Below are 19,690 nucleotides of genomic sequence, written 5' to 3' on the forward strand. Positions count from 1 at the left end.
ACCTCCTAGAGCTTTCAACCGCTTGATGGTAGCTTTAACTGGTAGTCCCTCCATGAAAGCATCATTGTAAGCAAACTAGCCACGTTCGGCAAATCAAGGTCAGAAAATAAGGGTCAAGAAAATTAGATTAAAGGAATAATTCACCCTCAAAATGACTTAACACCTGATGAATGTAACTCCAATATTCATTCTCCTTTTAGCTCTGTTTTGGTCTCCACCATCTCCTAAATGCAATATCAGGCTCTTTATCTGCTAAATGCACCAACTAGCTAGTTTACTGCTAATTTTCTGATTGTCTTTCTGCCCTATACTGAGCAGGCAGTGTACAGTAGATTTATCGGAGCATTTTTTTGCCGAAACCAGCTTCCTGTTGCTGCTATAAATGAGGTTGATGACAGTTAGATGAGGAGGTCGATACCGCTTTCGTGTCTGTACGCTAATTATGAAGCTAGAGCCAAGAGGCACTTATCTTAGCTTAGCATAAAGACTGGAAAGTTGTTGTTTTACAGGAGTTTAATGTTATATAACATGTGAATTTGTGAGCTTTAAGGCCTTTACACACCGGGGTTTTATTTGTGCGATTAATTCACGCGTCAATATATGTTGTTTTCGTCATGAATACTTTCACATAAAACGCAAATATTATGCGGCAGAAAACCAATATCATTTTTTTCATGAACGAGGGCAATTTTTCTGAGCTTTCGCACCGCGGGTTGAATTGCGCCTACATTTATGAAACAACAACATGGAGGCTCCGTAATCCGAATCAGGACGACAAACTTTCTTACTCCTTTCAACATTACTCCGTTTTTACCTTTCACAATAAAAGCCCTAGAAATATAATATTCGCAGGCGAGTATTTCGTATTTTCGTGTCGTTTAGTGAAGGGGGCCGCGCTTTCTCTTTCCTTCAAGTTTCCTGGCAAGTAAGCGTATTTCCCAAAATATCAAACTGTTCCTAAGTTTAAAGCAACATTGCTCACATATTTTTGCAATTTGGTGCCCCTATATTATCTCTCGTTAATACATATTGCGCCTCATGGACAGCTGTACAAATACATCAGATGTACATGATATTACAGGATTTTGTAGGAATTTAACAGTCATGTTACATTTTAGTTTTCATCTATGTATCTTTCTTTATCAGTTTTAACATATTTGGGCCATATCTGACAAAAAACTGAATTATTTTAACATGATTCTTATTCTAGTCTTATAAATCCTTTCAGTTGTCGAGGCACTGATGACAAGCCATAGCAGAGCATAAACCATTAGGAAGAAAATAATTATTAGGGCAGGTATTTTCTTGGTGTTGTGATTGCAGGGTCATTATGCTCTCCCTAATGAAACAAACCAGCAGAGAGCCTCCATCTCGGCTGTAGCCGTTATCATCGCCCTTCAGAGAATATAAAAAGGAAAACACTTCAGCAGCAGGCTAATTAAAACCAGAGAGGTCTGGGATGAGGAGGCCAAACAACCCACACAGGTGGCGGGCACGTCACTGTGTGTGTGTGTGTTTATGTGTGTGTGTGTGTGTGTGTGTGTGTTTATGTGTGAGCTACTGTAGCACATCATGTTTATGCATGTTTGTGCGAGTGTGGGTGTGTGAGGCAGCATTTTCTTTATTCGTGTGTGTGTATTTGAGGAAGCAGTTCCTGTTTGTGAGTGTGTGTGTGTGTGTCAGAGGTGTATGATTGTTAAGGTGCTTTCCATTCATTTTAATGGCTTCAGCCTCCACCGCTGTCGCTTCATTCTGCCGCCTGCACCGCTGACAGGAAGGACCGAGCAGCTTTCATCTGACAGGACCCTGCTCAAATAGGCCATTGGTGCACCATAATTAGTTCAAATGTCGAAGCCGGTGAATTATTGATGATTGGGGACGAGCGGGGAGGAAGACATTTCACATCAACTGTGTGCGTGTTTTTTTTTAGCTGTCTCTTTTTTAAAGGACAGCTGGTGCTCTGCGGTTCCCACCGCAAACATGAATCTCTGGTGTTCAGGCCGCGAGAGGATGCATTTGCATCGGGCGGAGAAATAAACTGGGGTAGTAAAGGGAATAATTACAGAGGAAAACTGTGAAATAATGTCTTGTTTTTCCGCCGTGAACAGCTGGCGAAAGAGAGCGATACAGCTTTATTTTTTCACCACCTTAGCACTGGTTGGAAAAACCACACCACTAAGACAGAGGCTAATTTATGCTGCTGCCAATCATTGGATATAATTGCGTTACCATGGCATAATGGCAGCCCAGGCCCAGTCATTTTCCCCCTCCGGCTCTATCTCAGGTACTTAGAGGGGTTTCCATCAGCTCCTGATTTTTCAAGAGAGACCTCTCAGACAGGAATGACAATGGACTTTCAATGGCTTATAATTATGCCACTTTCCCGCACAATTTCCTGGGCATCATTTGCATTAAGACGGATTCAAGTGTTCCATATGCTGCACCGCGAAGGCCTTTTCGAGCAACCCCGCCGCCCAAATCACCGAGTGACATTTCCTGGAATGTCTCGGACGGTTATCTGAATCTGTTAATTAGATGGATGGAGTCCAAAAGTTTGAGGTTGACGCGGCGTGTGATTGTTGTGACCAGGAGTGTGCTGAGAGGCACCTTGGATTTATGGCGTCGAGAAGAAGAAGAAGAAAAAAAAAAGCTGCATCCTTTTTTCTCCGAGGTTATTCAACACTGCGTCTTGTTTGCTTTAAAAAAAAGCAGAGATGTTGGATGTTTGTGGTGCTGCTGATCGGCCCTGCTGGAAGTAAAAGGCCAAAGGTAATACTGCCATCTAGTGGGCATGAGGCGGTATGGAACATAGATGCATCATGGCATGAAGAGGGTACATCAGAGCCTGCAATTCTGTGACAAATTACTATTATTCTTGTCCCAAACTAAATAAATGTAAATGGATAACATGGATGAGATGGTCGCCCACCCAGAGCCGGGTTCTGCCCAGGTTTCTACCCGCTAAAGGGGAGATTTTCCTCGCCATTGTCGCATAAGGATGCATGCTCATGGGGGATCTCGTTGTAAATTGAATTGAAACAATCATGATAATAATAGTCTCGACCAGGGGTGTCAAACTCATTTTAAATTGTGGGCCACACGCAGCCCAATTTGATCTCAAGTGGGCCGCACCAGTAAAACCGTTGCATGATGACCTATAAATAACAACAACCTCCAAAAATTAATGAACAATCCATTTTACAAAACACCCGATTTGTGTGACGCCGATCTGTTCCGTCTACGCAGAGTGTGAAGCGGAGAGTCAGTACCTCCAAGTCTGAGGCCGGGGTGCTCTGCCGGAAAACGGTGGATTGCGTCCTCCGGGTTGGGAGTGAGTTTTTGCCCCAAGCGAGGGAGTTCAAGTACCTCGGGGTCTTGTTCACGAGAGAGGGTAAAATGGACAGGCGGTTCGGTGCGGCGTCAGCAGTTATGCGGGCGCTGCTGTACCGGACGGTTGTGGTGAAGAGGGAGCTGAGCCGGAGGGCAAATCTCTCGATGTATTGTTCCAACCCTCACCTATGATCATGAGCTTTGGGTAATGACCGAAACAATGAGATCGCGGATACAAGCGGCCAAAATCAGCCTTAGAGATAGGGTGAGGAGCTCAGACATCCGGAGGGAGCTCGGAGTAGGAGAGGGGGGCAAGTTGAGGTGGTTCAACATCTGATCAGGATGCCTCCTGGACACTTCCCTTTGGAGGTTTTCCCGGCAACTGGTAAGAGGCCCCCGAGGTAGACCCAGAATGGATGGATAGATGATGAACAACCTGAGATGTCTTGCTTGCAAGTTCTTGTATTTTTAGTGGTGCCGAATGTTATATTCTTTGAGTACTAAACACACTGGTTTCCCGTTTACCTCTTTGAAGCGTAAGAACTGGTCCGTTTCTCTTGGAAAACCCGACGGCTCCTGCATGAACAGAAGCCTACGCTTGACAGTGTTGTGTCCCATAGCCTGTACGTAAGCAATTTATAATAGGAATAGTAGTGCATTTTATTGAAAAATTCGAACTTCTCTGCAGTTTTGTCATCCAGTGGGGAGGATTGGACCCTCTGGCGGGCCTTTTCTGGCCCACGGGCCTCATGTTTGACACCCCTGGTTTAGACCTTTGCATTCATTTCATTGGAAATGAACTTTTTTGTCCACCTGCCACTGTAGCTGGTTGTTTCCAAACCTACCAACCACTCGATAGATTGTTTTTTTGGCTGATGAGTGAAGCAAATCTAGCAGCCACTTGCATATTTTACCAGCATTTTGGCTGACGGCTGGTGCTAATTTCCAACCCTGCACACGGTTATATATGTTCCCGTCTTTCTCGTCGAGTTGTAATTAGAGCTTGGACGGTGTTTTCCTTTCAGATGGCTCTTAATTCCTGGATTTGTTGCTCACAAAAGCCTCCTCTCATATCTCTTCCCCTCTCTCTCTCTGCGGATTTTCGAGCAGTAGGCGTCTCTTATTCAGCTCGAGAGGTTGCTGAAAATAAATCATCACCCTCCCACCAGCGCGCGAGAAACTGTCCAGATGGTTGAATTTTCACTGACGTCCTCCCCGCTGAATTTCCCCATTGTCTCCCGCGCTAAAATTAGAAGGTAATACTTGGTGAAAACGCTGCGTCTGCTCCGAGGGTGCTGGTTAATTATCGGGAACTTGGATTTTTATGTTCCACCCACGAGTGAGCCATCAGCGCTGCATTGTGTGAGGAGTCCAAAGCTGAACCTTGAAAAACCGCCCTTGTTGGGAGGGACCAAACGGCAGGTTTCACCGACAAACACTCGGCTTTCTGTGGCGAGAACAAAAGAAAAAAATGCCCTCAAGGTGATTTAGAAAACGAAGTTCCTACAATTATCAAGACACAAAAGCCCAAACTCATTTAAATATTCTGCTCGTGCAGTACTTGTATTTCCAATCACGCCTCATTACTCCCATTAACATTACTAATTCAGCAGCACAGCAACACAACTACTAATCACTTCAGCTCTCGATTAAGAGCTCCAATATGGCTGCTTTTTAAACACTAATATAACCAGTAAGTAGCCTGTAACATAATCAATTAATCAATCTACGTGTAAGCAAAGAGACAGCAGGAAATGATTATGGTTTTTGAGGAGAATTTTCCTTGGCGGCGTTTGACAAAATGACTGTTTTATCTTCAAACGCAGCGAGGGCTTAAATTCAATGGGGAATAAATCCAATGTTATGAGGCTGGGATTAAACCATCTGCATGATTTGGCAGTTCTTTTTAATTTTTTTGCGTGCTATATGTGCTTCCCAGGCCAAAATTAGGGGCTTAAGTTTTTTTTTTTGCACTGAGGACTGCGTTTTTTAAACTGAAACTTGAGGCGAGGCGATCCCGAGTACTTCAGGTCAAGTTCAGATTTAACTGAGGAGGTCCGCGAGTACATGTCGGACAAGAAATGGAAAAATCAATGCTTTCAGAGGCAACAAAAATAAGCAAAACTGTCTGAGGATGGACTCATTTTTGGGGGGGAAGCGGCGCTTTCTTGTAGTCAGTATTTGACAAATAATTAGATACCAGTGACTTTACTTTTTTAATAGTACATGACTAGGGCTGTCAAAGTTGACGCATTAACATAACTTGCGATTTTTAGGTTGTAGCGGGCTCAGTTTTAAAGCTAGAGTGAAGATACTAACATCATATGAAACTAGAAAAACCTAATGATTCCATCAGTACCAACCATGTCATGCTATCTTATCATGAAGGAGGTTAAATAACGCTCCAAACTTGCACAAAATGTTGGCGATGAAAAACTGTCATGTCCATTTTCAAAGAGGTCCCTTGACCTCTGACCTCAAGATATGTGAATGAAAATGGGTTCTATGGGTACCCACGAGTCTCCCTTTACAGACATGCCCACTTTATGATAATCACATGCAGTTTGAGCATATTGTTTTATGCTAAATGCAGTACCTGTGAGGGTTTCTGGACAATATCTGTCATTGTTGTGTTGTTAATTGATTTCCAATAATACATATATACACACATTTGCATAAAGCAGCATATTTGTCCACTCCCATGTTGATAAGAGTATTAAATACTTGACAAATCTCCCTTTAAAGTACATTTTTTTTAATTTAGGTAGGTTAAGTGTGTCACCGCTGCCTTAAAAGCTGATTCATATTCTGTGTTAAACTGATAAAAATTGCAGTTTGCTTCCCACCAAGTTATTCTAGAGTAAATGAAGTTGATGGAAAAAATAGGTTTGAACCCCCCCCAAAAAATCAAGGTCCACTTACTAGCTTTTGCCAGAGCTTTCAACCACTCACTGGGCCTCATGCAAGAACATTTTCATAGTCTTGGCTTAACTTTCTCTTACTTTTTTTCTTATCATGGGCTCGTATGAGTGTGCCACGTCAGATTCAGATAACAGTGTAAATGAGCTGCATAAACACGATGAACGCCATCGGTGTGAAAATGAGCACGCGTTCATGATAATTGTAAATTTGCATAATTAATTGCAGCTTCTTAAACGTAAATGCTGGTTTTCTTCGTCTTGTATGACAGTAAACTGGATATCTTTGGGTTGGACAAAACCAGACATTTGATGATGTCACCATGGGGGTCTGTGAACTTGTGATTTTTCACTGTTTGCTAACATTTTTACAAACTAAACGATTAATTGAGAAAATAAAAAATAGATCTTCGGTAGTTAACTTAGTGGTTAGATGCAGCCGATGCAACTTTCCATGGAAACATAGCTTCTAGAAAGTGAAAGAAAATAGTACACAAACAAACTCTTTAAAGCCTCGGTGCCTTTTGCTCAATGTTCAACATCATCTTACGTAAAAGTTTGCCCTCCCCAACCAATCAAAAAACTCAAAATCCACGTTTCATGTCAGACACTTAAGAACAGAAAATCTCTGTGATGTGTAAAACTCACTTTTACACCTTTATTTGGGCTCCCAATACACAAATCGAGGATATGCTCATCAATACAGAGTCTGCTTTAGATCTCGCGTTACACTGAATGGAGGAAGGTCTGGACTGATGCAATAAAACCAACAGATTGAACTACAGTCCTATGTACACATCTTATTTTAGAGATCTGTATCTTCTGATAGTTAATAACATTTATCATACTGAATAGCGATTGACGATCACAAGGCCTTTTTTTTGCGATTTTAGCCGATATATCTTGAATGCACTTTCACAGCAGATGTCATTTTGTTGCTTTATAATGAGTTCAGGTGCGGCCTTGGAAGTCCCAATAGACAGCAAATAGACAGCGAACGCCTCACGTATTTGTGTTGGAACTATTGACGCCCTCTTTGAAAGGTAAGCAGACCGTGTTTCCTAACGCAGACACCGAAGTTCTGCCGTCGTCGTCGTCGGCAAACGGACGAGGTGATACATCTCCACGGATACAGGTACTAAACCCAAACAGAGGAAGATTCGTTCTCATATCAAAAAAGTTCAAGACCTGAGATTTTCAGTGGAACAAAACGTCTTTAACATACAAAAAAGAAAAAAAAGAAAACTGTAAACTGTCACGATGGCTGCGAACGCTAGCTTCCCTTTTGTGACTTAAAACATGCACGTTAAAATCAGCTCGCGTTAAAAGAATGTTTAAAATCTCATTATTCCAGCCGTGTTCTTAAAACTTCTTTTTTTTTTTTGTTGCAAGCTAGTAGTACACAGCTCTATGCATATAATTTTACATTTTTTGACAGATCAATAATCAGTGTGTAGACACCACTGAGGGCGACGCAGAATTCAGATAACTTAAGACAAATAAATTTTAAATTCTATTAAACATGGTAATACCTTATTCTAGACAACGCTGCGGGCTCTCCGAGGGTTACAAGTTCATTCCTTGGGCACTTAGTAAAGAGTCCAGCATGTCAAAAGTGTCTTTGTAGTCGGTGTGTTGGCCGTTGGCGGTCAGCATGCCGTTGGTGCCGTCGTGGTGCTCCATCATCCGTTGGCCGCCCTCCGACGAGTAGTGGGACGAGCCGAGGCCTCCTTTGGAGCTGCGGCCGCTCTTGGACGAGTGGTGGTGGTGGTTGTGGTTGTGATTCCCGGCGTCCGAGTGAGGCCTCTTGCGAGAGGAGCCGGAGGAGCCGACGTCGGGGGCTCGTATGGACAAGGAGGCGTTCTCTATTGTCCCTCTGTTTGGGTGCAAGTGGTGTTTAGAGTGACGGTGGTGCTCTTTGTGCTTGTCTTTACCCGGCAGAGCCGGCTCCGAGCCTCCGTGGCGCTCTGATGAAACTTTGATTCTCATCTTGAGCTCCTCGCTCGTGGCGGAGCCGTTCTCGGCGAGAGAGCGAGCCTTTTTGCTGCTCTTCTCTCTCTTGCCGTCGCCCTGCTGCGGCTGAGAGCGCTTCTTGTGGTGGTGCGAGGAGAGAGCCGGCGGCGGCGGGTACATGTCCGTGCTCGACTCCTCCTTCACGCCGTTCTGCGAGGCCAAGTCCGCCGCGTGTTTCGCTCGGTACTTTTCCAGAGTCAAGACTTTCTGCGGCCGCGCAAAAGTGGCGGCAGCGGCGGAGGCGGCAGCGTCGTTCGTGCCGAGCTGCTGGTGTTTGCCGCCAGACCCGCCTGCAGCTTTGGGTTCGTGTTTCACCAGCGTGAAGTCGGAGAGGTGGGGCTCGGAGAAGTGGTCGTAGCCGCAGTCCTTCGACGGGTCGCTCATCGGCTGGTAGGAGGCGTAGGAGGCTGCGATGTTGTTGAGGGAGGGCATGTCTGAAGAGTCCGATGAGGTGGAGGGGAAGAAGGAGTTGTTGACACCGGGGAGGCCATCTAAAGACGTCCCCTGATAGGCACTATCACCCGAGGAGCCGTCCGTCTTTGGCTTCTTAGCAGCTTGAATAGCCTAGAAAACAACACAACATGAGAAACTGACACGACATGTACTTCCCTCATATAGATGAAGCCGGACACGTGTTAAAGACGTACCCTCCAGTTTCGTATCCTCTTCAGTTTGCTGGGCGTCTTCTCCAGGATCTGAAGAAACTCATGTGTGAGCTCTGAAAACAGTGAAGACAACCAGGTCAGTGATCACCTCTCCATACTGCAGGCTGATAGCTAATGTTAGCTGATAATGTTAGCTGATAGTCAGAGAGGAGGATAAACCAGCGATAGAAGCTCTTACCATCCAGCAGCTGTAGCGTTACGGTGCGGTCCACGTACTCCCACCAGTGTTTGCTATCCGTCGACACGGGGATCTCCCAGTTGGACCACTTGCAGGCCAGGTGGATGCAGACACACGCCACGACCGTGGGCCTGTACTGCAGGCAGAAGGTGGTGAGGTGCAAACTGCAGGAGACAAGAAACAACAGAGAGAGGTACGACCGTCACAACATGCTTATATAATATACATTATAGACTTTAACATACATTCAAATTAATAGCAGAAGTTTACAGTCTAATATTATTTCCACATCACATACACACAGCCTTACCTCATTCTACTGGAACATGTAAGAACACCTATTGTTATGTTCCTATAGTTTTATATAATATATTGAGCCTGTATCTGGCCACATTATTGTGTTTTGATTTTGATTTAACAGTGTTTCTCAATCTCTCTCTGAGGAATAACTTCAGGAAATCTCTACTTATAAACAAATTAAATTACTGACTACTTGAATTAGTTTAAAACTTCACAACATCAAACAGGAACGTTAAGACTGAGAAACACTGATGTTGGTAGCCAAGACAAATTATTAGGCTTTACGTTTGCTACAGTTAATATTCTCCGCACCCTGAATCCCAAACTACACTGCAAACTGGCTCTCGTGTGTTGAAGCTAAAACAAGCGTCTCAGAATCACACCGAATAGTTTGGGTGTTTTGAAGTGGTGTTGTATGAGTTACTTATCCATAGTCACTGTATTACCTACAGTAGATGACGGTCGGCACGCCACCAGTTTGGAGAAACAGACAAGAGTACCAACACGGGAGCAAAGCAATGTACTGCTGTGGGAAAATGTATTTGAGCCACCTAAAAAAATCGTTATCAATGTACGCTATATTTAGAATATTTTCGCCGGTTTACCTTGCCGCCAGACAGCCCTTTCCGACGGGGAACTGAAGCCATTATATCCATCTATGCTCTCTTCAAAGCCACCAGACTCCATTGAAAAAAAACCTGTAATTTCACCTTGCAGAACACAGGAGTTGCTGGTTTACTGCTGCCTCGATGGGTTAGTTTAGTTTGTGTTATTGTGTGACTTTGGTGTTTTGAATGGTAAGTTCAGATTCACCAAAGTCACACAATAACACAAACTAAACTAACCCATCGAGGCAGCAGTAGAGCAGCAATTCCTGTGTTCTGCAAGGTAGTCTGGTGGCTTTGAAGAGAGCATAGATAATGGCTTCAGTTCCCCTTCGGAAATGTAGACTGCATAGTTGCTTAATAGCAAGGTAAAGGAGTGAAAATATTCTAAGTACAGTGTACACTTAAACTGATATTGATTCTTTTAGATGTCTAAAATACGTTTTGCTGCCGGTCCCGTCCACAGCAGTAATTACTTTACTCCCGTGCTGGTACTCCTGTCTGTTTCTCCAAACTGAGGGCGTGCCGACCGTCATCTACTGTAGATAATACACTGATTATGGATAAGTACCTCATACAACCCCACTTCAAAACACCCAAACTATTCCTTTAATACCTCGGGCTAAAAACACTCCTACCTCTGATCCTAATATCAGCGAGTAGAATGACTCCACCTAAGCCAAAGGGCTTGTAGCCGCAAAGAAGAATTTATGACGCGTTTTAGTTTTTATGTGAGTTGCATTTTAAGATATTAAACAGTGTCATAATTAAAAATGCAGAAAAGGTAGGGTTCATGTGTAAATATAGTGGAGTTATCTAGATTATATAGAGGTATGTGTGACATATCCTCAAATAATTACAGCATATAAGACATGCAATAGTGCAACATCTCTCAAATAGTGTACGCGCAGAGATGATCTCAAATATTATTCTTTTACTACCTTCATTATCATTAATCTAGATGTTATTCTTTGTGCATTAACCCAAATCAAGAGCTCTTATCTACCATCATCAATCTCAGACTTGCGTATCAAACTAGCAGCTTCTGTAAAAGAAGTGAAATAAACACCTCGACAGCAGCAATACAATAATATCTAAATTTGAAAACGTTTCTACCTCCATATTTCCTCCTCAAAAGACAATAACCCTACCGTACGCGTGCATTATGTTAGATTTCTGAGATGGCGTTACCACACAGAACAAGCATTCAGTTTGCAGTATAGTTTGGCGTCCCATTGTTAGCTCTTTTAGGGTGAAAAATGTGCAAAAAAAAGTTTAAAAAATTAAAAAAGAACTGTAAACTATACTTACCAAAGCACTCTATAAGTTTAAGAATCTTTAGTGGCAATCTATATTCAGGCTACCGTTTGAGTTTTGTTCTTTTAGACATGTGCACTCCGTACCAAACAACCTTGAGAGGTAAACAGCACCACTACACTCCACATTGTGCATTCAACCCCTATGTGCCAACACAGAGCCCTTGTACAATACACCGCACACAGCAGCCCGGCCGCCGGTACTTCCCCGCGCCGGAGGGGCGGGGGGTTCCCGGGGATCCGGGTGCAAACAGGGCGTTGGACACAGGAAGGGGGGCCCTGCAGGACAGGAAGCTATAGTGTGCCATTACAGTGCAATAATGGGAACAGGATAATAACCTGTTGGTAGCCATGAAATAGGAAGTCTGTGCCAAATCCTTGCTTGCTGTAAAAGAAGAAGAAAGTTTGTTTTAGAATTGAGTTGATACTTTGAAATTGCATTTTAAAGTAAATTATAGAGTACAATTCATGCAGCTGTATTGATGAAAAGCTTGGTTCCTTGGGACCAGGCTATGAAAAAGTGGCACTTTAACTAAATTATGGCACAAAATATAAAGTGAGATGAAGAAGTTTGTACCTCTCACTAGCTGGGAACACCTCACAACATCTGTGTGTGGATGATCAACTGTTATTTCAAAACCTGCAATAAAAGATACAGAATGAACACAAGGTCAGCAAAAGCACAACTCCAGAGTGAAAGAGGACATATCATACTCATTTTCAGGTTCATACTTGTATTTTGGGTTCCTACTACAACATGTTTACATGCTTTAATGTTCAAAAAAACACTTTATTTTTCTCATACCGGCTGTGGGGAATCTAAAGACAGTATGTGCAGGACTGAAGCTTTAACAGCAACTCACCCAGCGTTTGCAGCACTATTGTTTCCAGTGCTACGAGCTCTTGTGTCTGCTGCTGGAATGCCTGAAAAATAACCAATCAATGAACAATTTTAAATCTGCTTTCCAACACCGATAGTCTGACTATTCAACTTATCAGCAGTCCTACAAAAAAAAAGCATTGCCAGCAGGAAAAACTGTTAAGGTTCACAGAAGAGGGTACTCCTGCACCTTTTAGCATTCTGATATTCAAGCTCAACTATACAGCCTTTCAATTTAACTTAGAATAAATCCTATATGCTCTCATGTGTGGGAAGTAGGGCTGCCACCTCTTAGTCGATTAGTCAACTACTCAGATGTTTTTAGTCTTGGTGACTAAAATGTCTTAACTCGATTAGTCATTTTTTATGCTTTTTTCATGCTGAATGATTCATTTCTAAGAAACCTATGAGCACATCTCTGGTAAACACCAGATTTAAAGTGATGCTTTTGTGTGATTCTCTGTGGAGGAACTCAGTTTCAAAGATCTGTTGATTAAATCAACTAATCCATTACTCATCAGCGTTACTTGACTAAGAATTAAAGGCGCCCTTTTAGCGTCTGTATGAGACGCAACCAGGCTTTCATGTAAGTACAATGAAACCCCACCCGCATCATTAGCATCATCAAATGCACAGGGAGTGTGGTGACCTCGTTGAAAGAGCGAAAAGACATACTAAGGGCGGGAGGGAGGGGTCCAACAATCATAGTGCTTTCATCCAGGAGACCGCTGTTCACATCCTGTGTGAAACCAACAACGTGTCGTTCGTCTTAGTGTTAAGTTTCACTTTACAAGTGTAGTCATTTTAAGCCAAACCATGCTGTTTTTTCCTAAACCTAACTAAGTGGTTTTGTTGCCTAAACCTGTTTTTGTGTTTTTGTTTGAATTCACAACGTTAACCACATGTTTATATATTTTTTTATATAGTTTATATAGTTTTTATATCTTTTTTGTGATGTTGCAAATGGAGCTGCTGTCATGCAAAACAAATTTCAGACCTGTCTGATGTTAAAGACATTAAAGTATTATCGTATCGTAAACCTCAGAATATTGTGGAAAATGTCCTACACCGTTTCCTGAAGGTGACGTCTTTTAATGGCTTGTTTTGCCACAGATTTTGAATCATATAAAGACAGAGAACAGCAGCAAAATCCTTGCTAGGAAGGAGCTGGCATCACTGCTTGACAAAAGTACTTAATGAACCAATTATCATAGCTCTGTTGTTGGTGCTCAGAGCTTTACAACTGAGTAAATCCCAAGTAGTTTACTTACGTTGCTCTTGGTGTCTACGGCAGGCTCTTGTGGGTTAATGCAGGCGTGGGCTATTTTAATGACATGCTCCAGCTTTCTGGGCTGCTCCTCAACTTTAGCTGCCAGGAACAACGTAGTCTGAGAGATGACCTGGAGAAAAGAGAGAGAAGAAAACCTCAAGAAGTCAGTTTTTACAGTCGATACCACCACCAGTAATTACATGGTATCAGCCAACACTGCAGTGGTACTTACATTTCTATGGAATTTGCTGAAGGAGTGGATCATATAAAACCTGTGCATATATACTATAGCAGTGTTGATAATCAGTTGAGACCTGGGGATGTACAGTTAAGGCAAACAACACATGGAGGATGTACAGTAGAAATGTAGAAACCTTGACATGTTAGGACAGCTGAAAACACCGGACACTGAGTACAAATATAATATCAATATCATGTGCAATACTACTTTTTACATTCTCATGTGCAATATCACTGTTCATTTTGTGCAATATTAATGTCCAACATGTGCATTATTACTTATTTTTCTGTTTGTTACCTTTTTTTATTTTACTTATCTTATCTTATTACTCATTTTACTAAATGTATCTTACTTAATTGTTATTCTTTTAGGCACTGGTGCTAGAAATAGTACTTTTTTATTGTACTTATCTTATCTTATTTACTCATTTTACTAAATATATCTTACTTTATTGTTATTCTATTATGCACTGCTGCTAGAAATAGTACTTTTTTTTACTTTATACACTTGAATTTGTTGTAATTTTGTTGTATTTTTGGTTTAAGTTCTGTCTTATTTTATCTTATGTCAGCAGACAGCAAGCAAAACGTGCACTTTAAGAGGTAAAAACCACATAATCACTAGCTTTAACTTGTCCAAATGTGTAATAGCACATTAATAACATAGTTTAAGGTTTAATAAACACGTGTGACCAGTTTCAGTAACCATTTGATTATATAATAATTAGACACAAAGCAACAATGGAGACAAAACAATAGCTTAATATTCTTTTAGGCACTGGTTTATTTTATTTTACTCATCTTATTTACTCATTTTACCTAATGGATTTTACTTAATTGTTATTCTATTAGGCACTGGTGCTAGAAATAGTACTTTTTTTACTTTATACACTTGAACTTGTTGTAATTTTGTTGTTTTTTTAAGCAATCTTTGGCACAAGAATACAACAATTTCCTATCTTATCTTATCTTATGTCAGCAGACAGCAAGCAAAACGTGCACTTTAAGAGGTAAAAACCACATAATCACTAGCTTTAACTTGTCCAAATGTGTAATAGCACATAAATAACATAGTTTAAGGTTTAATAAACACGTGTGACCAGTTTCAGTCTGTCTTATCTTATCTTATGTTAGCAGACAGAGAGCAAAACGTGCACCTTAAGAGATAAAAAACACATAATCATTAACTTTAACTTGTGTTATTCTGTAGTAATCAATTTGTAAGATAGTATTACGTCTAGTAAACACGTGAGACCAGTTTCAGTAATCATTTGATTATATAATTAGACAGAAAGTAGAAATGTAGAAACCCTTGACATGTTAGGATCAAGCTAGCAAAACGTGTTAAAACCTCATAATCATTAACTTTAACTTGTCTAAATGTGTAATAGCACATTAATAACATAGTTTACGGTTTAATAAACACGTGTAACCAGTTTCAGTAACCATTTGATTATATATAATTAAGCACAAAGCAACAATGGAGACAAAACAATAGCTAACCTAGCATATGCTAAGCTAACAGCTAAGCTAATAGCTAGCTAAGTGTGAGCACATTATTATGTTTAAAATCATTTTTTATAAGCCTATAATGTCAGAGACTGTGTGTACGTGATGGTTAAAGAGTATAAGTGTGTTTTAAAGGTTAAAATGTGATCTAATCTCTTCTCTAGCCGGGTAAGTTAATGCTAACCGGAACTAGCCGATGCTAACCGGAACTAGCCCCGGCCGGCTAGCCCTGGCTCTCTGGTTCTCGTAAGCGGATACACGTTGAGTCTCTGGCCGATGTCCTGGATGAGGTTGGCGGCCTGCTGCCGGTAGGAGAGCTCCCTGTCGGCCTCGATGCCTCCGCGGCGAGACGGCGTGTTGTCGAGCTGCTCCCGGGTGAAGATCCACTTCGTAGAGGGTCCCCGGTGCACCGCCATGACGCTCCAGCACAACCACAGACACCGAGACACCGAGACACCGAGACCCGACCCCGACGGTGCTAGCATCGGGGAGGGAGAGAGCGGGGGGGCCGGAAGGACGAGATGAGCTCCGAGATGATTAAAACCGGTTACAGGGTTTATGAGCAGCGCCCCCTGTGGTGGGGGGTGAGAAGGAAGGAAGGAAGGAAGGAAGGAAGGAAGGAAGGAAGGAAGGAAGGAAGGAAGGAAGGAAGGAAGGAAGGAAGGAAGGAAGGAAGGAAGGAAGGAAGGAAGGAAGGAAGGAAAATTATGAGAATAAAGTCATAACTTAACGAGAAAAAAAGTCGGAATATTACGAGAATAAAGTCATAACTTAACGAGAAAAAAAGTTGTAATATTACGAGAATAAAGTCATAACTTAACGAGAAAAAAAGTCGGAATATTACGAGAATAAAGTCATAACTCAAGGAGAAAAAAAGTCGGAATATTACGAGAATAAAGTCATAACTTAACGAGAAAAAAAGTCGGAATATTACGAGAATAAAGTCATAACTTAACGAGAAAAAAAGTTGTAATATTACGAGAATAAAGTCATAACTTAACGAGAAAAAAAGTCGGAATATTACGAGAATAAAGTCATAACTCAACGAGAAAAAAAGTCGGAATATTACGAGAATAAAGTCATAACTTAACGAGAAAAAAAGTCGGAATATTACGAGAATAAAGTCATAACTTAACGAGAAAAAAAGTCGGAATATTACGAGAATAAAGTTATAACTTAACGAGAAAAAAAGTTGTAATATTACGAGAATAAAGTCATAACTTAACAAGAAAAAAAGTCGGAATATTACGAGAATAAAGTCATAACTTAACGAGAAAAAAAGTCGGAATATTACGAGAATAAAGTCATAACTTAACGAGAAAAAAAGTCGGAATATTACGAGAATAAAGTCATAACTTAACGAGAAAAAAAGTCGGAATATTACGAGAATAAAGTCATAACTCAACGAGAAAAAAAGTCGGAATATTACGAGAATAAAGTCATAACTCAACGAGAAAAAAAGTCGGAATATTACGAGAATAAAGTCATAACTCAACGAGAAAAAAAGTCGGAATATTACGAGAATAAAGTCATAACTTAACGAGAAAAAAAGTCGGAATATTACGAGAATAAAGTCATAACTCAACGAGAAAAAAAGTCGGAATATTACGAGAATAAAGTCATAACTTAACGAGAAAAAAAGTCGGAATATTACGAGAATAAAGTCATAACTCAACGAGAAAAAAAGTCGGAATATTACGAGAATAAAGTCATAACTCAACGAGAAAAAAAGTCGGAATATTACGAGAATAAAGTCATAACTTAACGAGAAAAAAAGTCGGAATATTACGATAATAAAGTCATAACTCAACGAGAAAAAAAGTCGGAATATTACGAGAAAAAAGTCATAACTTAACGAGAAAAAAAGTCGGAATATTACGATAATAAAGTCATAACTCAACGAGAAAAAAAGTCGTAATATCACGGGAATAAAGTTGTAATATTACGAGACTTAAGTCATAACTTACCGAGAAAAAAGTCGTAATATTACGAGAATAAAGTCATAATTTAACAAGAAAAAAGTCGTATTATTACGAGTATAAAGTCATAGGTTTACGAGGAAAAAATGTCGTAAAATTCAATAATAAAGTCATAACTTTACGAGAATAAAAGTCGTAATATGGGCGTATCAGTACTCTAATGCCAAGTTTTCTCAGACAAATCTTGATTTTATAATGTGGGACAGTCATGAAATGTGGGAAAAGTCTGTTAAAAGGCCTAAAAATCACCTTAATTAATGTAGGAAACACTCAAAACCAAATGTGTTATCCCATGTTCAGTAAATTTAATTTGATTGCTGTTACAAAATCTCGGTTTATAGGTGGATGTTTTCAGATTTTGGGAATATATTGTGATATGAAGCCAATAAATTAAATCGCACCCACTCCAAAATCCCAAGGATATGTCCTAATCAAACCACAAAAAAGAAAATGCAGATATCACACTCATAAAAGAAAGACATATCGGTACTCTAATGCCAAGTTTTCTCAGACAAATCTTGATTTTCTAATGTGGGACAGTCATGTCTGAAATGTGGGAAAAGTCTGTTAAAAGGCCTGTTATAAAACTTAAGCTTATGTGTGGATGTTACATGGCGAATCGAACAACATCAAACAAACAGTAGACCATAATAGTTGTGAAGCATTTAGTAATGTTTGAAAGACATTATAAATAGCCTAAATTATCATATCTGTTGTGCAAAGAAAGCATCATTCAATGCACAGCTAAAAAGTCATGAATCTGCTGTGAAGATTAATGCATGTACTAAGTGAGACCACCTGGTGGAGCATCCTCTGGTCTACTTCACTCTCTTTATACCACTAGATGGAAGCAGAGACCATGAACAAAAGTCAATCTCAGTGAGTGAAAACTCTCTCTGCCCTAAGGGATCTAGCAAAACAAGGAACAAGTGAAGTGTAGGTTAAGCTACATAGGCCTACTGTATAAAGATTATATAAATAACTACATGCAACTTCATAACAAATGAAAACACTTCTCATGAATTCTTGAAAATGAAAATGATGGGCTTAATTTTGTGGATTTTCATACATTAAATAATACATTTAAAATAAATTGGCCAATTGGAATATTATAGCTCTTTTTCTTGTTATTGATAAAATCCATGTTAAAATGTCTGCTTTTCGTTACCAAGCTTTCTTGTCATGTTCTCTCATCTACTTCTATGGGAAAATCTAAAATAAATGAATGAATAAATAAATGCTTAAACACATAAATAAATACAAACATTTAAAAATAAATACATGAATAAAGATAAATGCAAAAATATAAAAAAAATGAATAAATAAATACAATAAAATACAATAAAAGTGGAAATTAAACAAGAGTAAATAAATAAGGGAATTAATACAAAGGTAAATAAATAAAAAAGCAAATTAAAACAGAAATATCAATTGATGTCACATTTTATCAATTCATTAATGACTACATTTATTTTCAATATTATTTTTTGTACTTTTAATGTCATGTTTATTTATTTATTTATCGAGTCATTTATGTGTTTATTCATTTTATTTATTTTTATTTTGGCAGGTATATATATAGCACAGGAGTAATTTTGTTGGACCCCAGTGGGGTCACAGGTCTGGTGAACTCCACCTGAATCAGTAATTAGAGTCCAGATGTTGTTTTGTCACTACGTTGAGAATGGTAGCCAGTTGTGAATATTATTTTCCTATTTCTATCCAGACTGAGCATCAGGTTAGACAGCACACACAGACACAGACTAGTAGGCTTTCAGTTAGCTCCTTCAAAATAAATGTCTGCAAATTAAATTAAATTTGAACTTTAAAAACATTTAGCTAGTGATGAAAGAAGAATTCAGATGTTTCACTTAACGTAAGTAAATGTAGCTGACCAATACAAGTTCTGCATGCAGAAATTTACTGACCAGCACCAGGTGGGGGGGGCAAAGGACGACGGTCTGCAGGACAGATAATAATGCACTATACTCATCTTTAACAGTCTCTTCTGCACTATACTCATCTTTAACAGTCTCGTCTGCACTATATTCTCTTTTATTAATAGTCCTGTATTACAGCTGTTACCCTGCACTATATTCAGTTTTAACAGTTTTCTTCATCTACTTGTATTTTTATATCTGGTATATTTTTTATGTACTTTGCACTACTAATTTTTTTACTGCCTTTTGACTAACATGTTTTTGCACTATGGAACTGTGATGCTGGAAACTTAAATTTCCCTCGGAATCAATAAAGTTACTATCTATCTATCTATCTATTTTTAATGCTTTTCGAGGTATAGAGCCAATTATAACAACATGATAGGCTACATTTGGGTCGTTTATCCACAATAATGCATGATATTTTATAGATGCATCATATGTTTTGAATGAAGAATGTAATCTAAAAATGTTGTATTTGTCAAATAAGTTAACTAACCCTTTGGAAAAAGTATACTTATAGTAGAAGTAAGCATACTCTAGTAGC

The 19,690-nt window shown here is 39.9% G+C and overlaps 2 protein-coding genes across 2 annotated transcripts in view; one reads left to right on the forward strand and one right to left on the reverse strand.

Moving 5' to 3' along the window:
• zranb3 (zinc finger, RAN-binding domain containing 3) overlaps positions 1-9,002 on the forward strand; it is a 101,272-nt gene extending 92,270 nt beyond the window's left edge. The window contains exon 23 of the mRNA XM_037761652.1: positions 8,880-9,002. The gene's annotated coding sequence lies outside the window, so the exon portion shown is untranslated. The remainder of the gene's footprint in view (positions 1-8,879) is intronic.
• Positions 6,874-15,741, reverse strand: LOC119483516 (cyclin-T2-like). Its single transcript, XM_037761697.1, has 9 exons — positions 15,483-15,741; positions 13,708-13,789; positions 13,477-13,605; positions 12,189-12,249; positions 11,903-11,965; positions 11,665-11,710; positions 9,105-9,268; positions 8,909-8,979; positions 6,874-8,825 (listed from the first exon to the last, which is right to left on the reverse strand). Exons 1-9 carry the CDS (start codon positions 15,707-15,709, stop codon positions 7,815-7,817), a joined length of 1,854 nt encoding a protein of 617 aa, XP_037617625.1. The 5' UTR covers positions 15,710-15,741; the 3' UTR covers positions 6,874-7,814.
• Positions 15,742-19,690: the final 3,949 nt, after the last annotated feature.

This window comes from Sebastes umbrosus, chromosome 24 (genome assembly GCF_015220745.1).
Source record: "Sebastes umbrosus isolate fSebUmb1 chromosome 24, fSebUmb1.pri, whole genome shotgun sequence".
NCBI classification, from domain to species: domain Eukaryota; kingdom Metazoa; phylum Chordata; class Actinopteri; order Perciformes; family Sebastidae; genus Sebastes; species Sebastes umbrosus.